Raw genomic sequence first — 2,732 nt, forward strand, 5'->3', positions numbered from 1 at the left:
TATTCTTGTTTTAGCTGAGCATGCCAATAATCTGTGAAGTCTCAAATTTAGTTTTATCATATTAATAAATCGTCTTGAAGCAACGCAATGATTATTTTCAGATACTTCTCAAAATTTCTGGATGACGCCATAGTTTGCACATTCTTCCCAAGCTTCCGCAACACATGAGCGGAGGATGGTTTATTTTTATTGTCGGATTTGGGATGCACCCTCCCAGATACACATGCTTCGATTCAAAATTGTCTAATCAAATAACCTTAAAATAGTAAATATTACCTATACTTAAAAATTCATGCCCAACATAATTTGTTTGTCACGAAATCATCAATCCAGTCGAGCAGAAGATGAAAGGCCATAGAGCCTAGGTGTTTCCAAGGACCCCCCACGCACACACATACACACATCATTGTCATTGTCCCACATACAGATAGATCTACAGGGGGGGATTTATTTCGAGGCTGGACTTTTCTCACCTCTAAGATATTACCTACCACTATGCATTGTATCAGACCATCAACTCCAGTATGGTATAAAAGTCGACCATTTTTTAAATAAATTAACTTGAATAACATGAAAATTATTGCATTTCAGTGAATTACATTTTTTTTAAATCTGTAAGTTTTTCTTTAGGTATTCTCAAATAATATGCAACTTATATATATATATACATATACTTTTAATGAAAGCCCGATTAACAATAAATGTAAGTTATTTACCAAATGTGGCAACGGATTTCTTCTTTGCGTCTCTGTGGGTTTTGTTTATCTGCTTTTTGCTTTTGCTTTTATTTCAGCGCGTGGAGTTGAGTAATTTAGATCGGATTACTCATCTTTTAGTAATATCAACGCTTTCGTTGCTCAAGTCCAGTCACTTATTCGAACTTTAAAATTACAGATACCATTCGGGTTAGAATAAACGTTGCTTGTACTTCGAGCATCACCTTAATACCTGTCAATAAACATGGGTAGCAATGATGAAAATAAAGTTGTGCTTGTAGGCGATGTGCAGTGTGGAAAGACTGGATTAATCTACAATTATTTCTCTGACAAATTACCTGATCCTGCTGTGCCTACAATTTATAAAGAATATCGAACAGAACTGGATGTGGACGGTCGCAAAGTGCCTATCGTTTTGTGGATCGTCCCTGCACAAGACCACTACAGTGCTATTCGAACCCTCACCTACGAAAATAGCAAAGCTGTGATTCTCTGCTTTGCCATCGATAATCCGGAAAGTTTGACTAATGTTACTTCAAAATGGTATCCTGAAATCAAAGAGCATTCTCCAAATGCGCCTATAATTCTTGTTGGTAACAAAGTTGATCTTAGGTCTGATGAAAATACCATTAATGAGCTTTCTAGTAAGTCGCTTCAACCCGTTTCGTTTGAACAAGGCAAAGAGGTGGCCGAAAAAATCAAAGCTGTTCAATATTTTGAATGTTCTGGAAAAAATGGTGATGCTGTAAAGGAAATGTTCAAAGCTGCTGCAGCTGCCATTCTTAATAACAGTAATGGCATTGAAGCACATTAGAGTTGATTAATTATAACATATCATTGTTGCAAACGTTTTTTTAGTCATTTCTTCTTAAAGGATGTTTTTTGTAATTCAAGAAATTTATCTCTAAGTTAAGGGAGAGAATGTTAATCTTTTAAAACCTAGCATGAAGTGTAGATAATTACAAAATCATTTTTACAGTTTAACAGGAAAATTTTTATAGTGAATGAATAACATTTGGAATTATAAATAAATTTGCAGATTTTTTTGTGTGTAGTCTAATTTTCAAAATAGAACTTTAGTCCTCATAACAATTCTAGATATGTTAGTAATGAGCATCCACTCGCACAGCTTCAGTTTGAGCAACCTTTTTTTTATGGATAAATCAGCAGGAACTGATTTATTCTGATTTTTAATGGACATTTTCTGGTGCTGATTAAAGTGAAGACAACAATTCTAACATTTTGATTGTTTATATTTTAAGAAATGGGAACTGATATTTAAATTAAGTTTTCAATTAATGTATTTTACACTAATCATTCCAATTATACATTGAAGTTTTTGATGATTTGTTTATATATTTTGATTATATTCATTGCTTAATTGATATCTTGACATTTATATTAAAGCAATAATAGATTTTGTTCAGTGTTTAAAGTTAAATTATATTTTTATTTAAATATTTTATTGAAATCTTAGTGTCAATGTATTGTTTTAAATTTCATATTTAATGTGAATTAAAAACTGTTCTTTTCTAAATTGTGTTGATTTTGTTTTATAATTTTTCATGCATCGTAAGTTACAGCTCAACTTCTTAAAAGTACATTATAAGATTATTCTGCTTCATCTGATAATATTTGAAATAAAATTTTTGAATGAAAACGAATTTTAATAAAAGCTGCAACTTCTATTATTTTTTTTCTATAAAGAATGTTTTATAAAAAAATATATTGATGTAAATAATTCTTAAACCTTTAAGTGTGTAAATATGTATCAAAATTTAAGGAAGGGGAGTCTAGCTTTATAATTCAAATGGAGCTTGACTTATTAAGTGAGCTACTTAAACCTTCTTAATATTTGAAGAAAGGGGGGGGGGACTTCTAAGAATTTTGTTACTTCAAACAGATAATCAGTTAAAAAATATTTTATTGCAAGTAGAAAATTGGATCTTGGAAACAGTTCATTGAATTTAAAAATTTAGCCTTCAAATAACTTCTAGCCTTTTTACTGGAAATATT

At 31.0% G+C, this 2,732-nt stretch overlaps 1 protein-coding gene across 1 annotated transcript; it reads left to right on the plus strand.

Annotated features, from left to right (window-relative positions):
* The first annotated feature begins 735 nt into the window (after positions 1–735).
* Positions 736–1,740, plus strand: LOC129963867 (ras-like GTP-binding protein rhoA). The gene has a single exon (XM_056078446.1). The coding sequence runs from the start codon at positions 961–963 to the stop codon at positions 1,528–1,530; it is 570 nt and encodes a 189-aa protein (XP_055934421.1). The 5' UTR covers positions 736–960; the 3' UTR covers positions 1,531–1,740.
* Positions 1,741–2,732: the final 992 nt, after the last annotated feature.

This window comes from Argiope bruennichi, chromosome 3, assembly GCF_947563725.1.
Source record: "Argiope bruennichi chromosome 3, qqArgBrue1.1, whole genome shotgun sequence".
NCBI lineage: Eukaryota > Metazoa > Arthropoda > Arachnida > Araneae > Araneidae > Argiope > Argiope bruennichi.

What these genes read in the sequence shown, in the direction of transcription:
- LOC129963867 (XM_056078446.1), top strand. Translation starts at nt 961, where the DNA reads ATGGGTAGCAATGATGAAAATAAAGTTGTGCTTGTAGGCGATGTGCAG.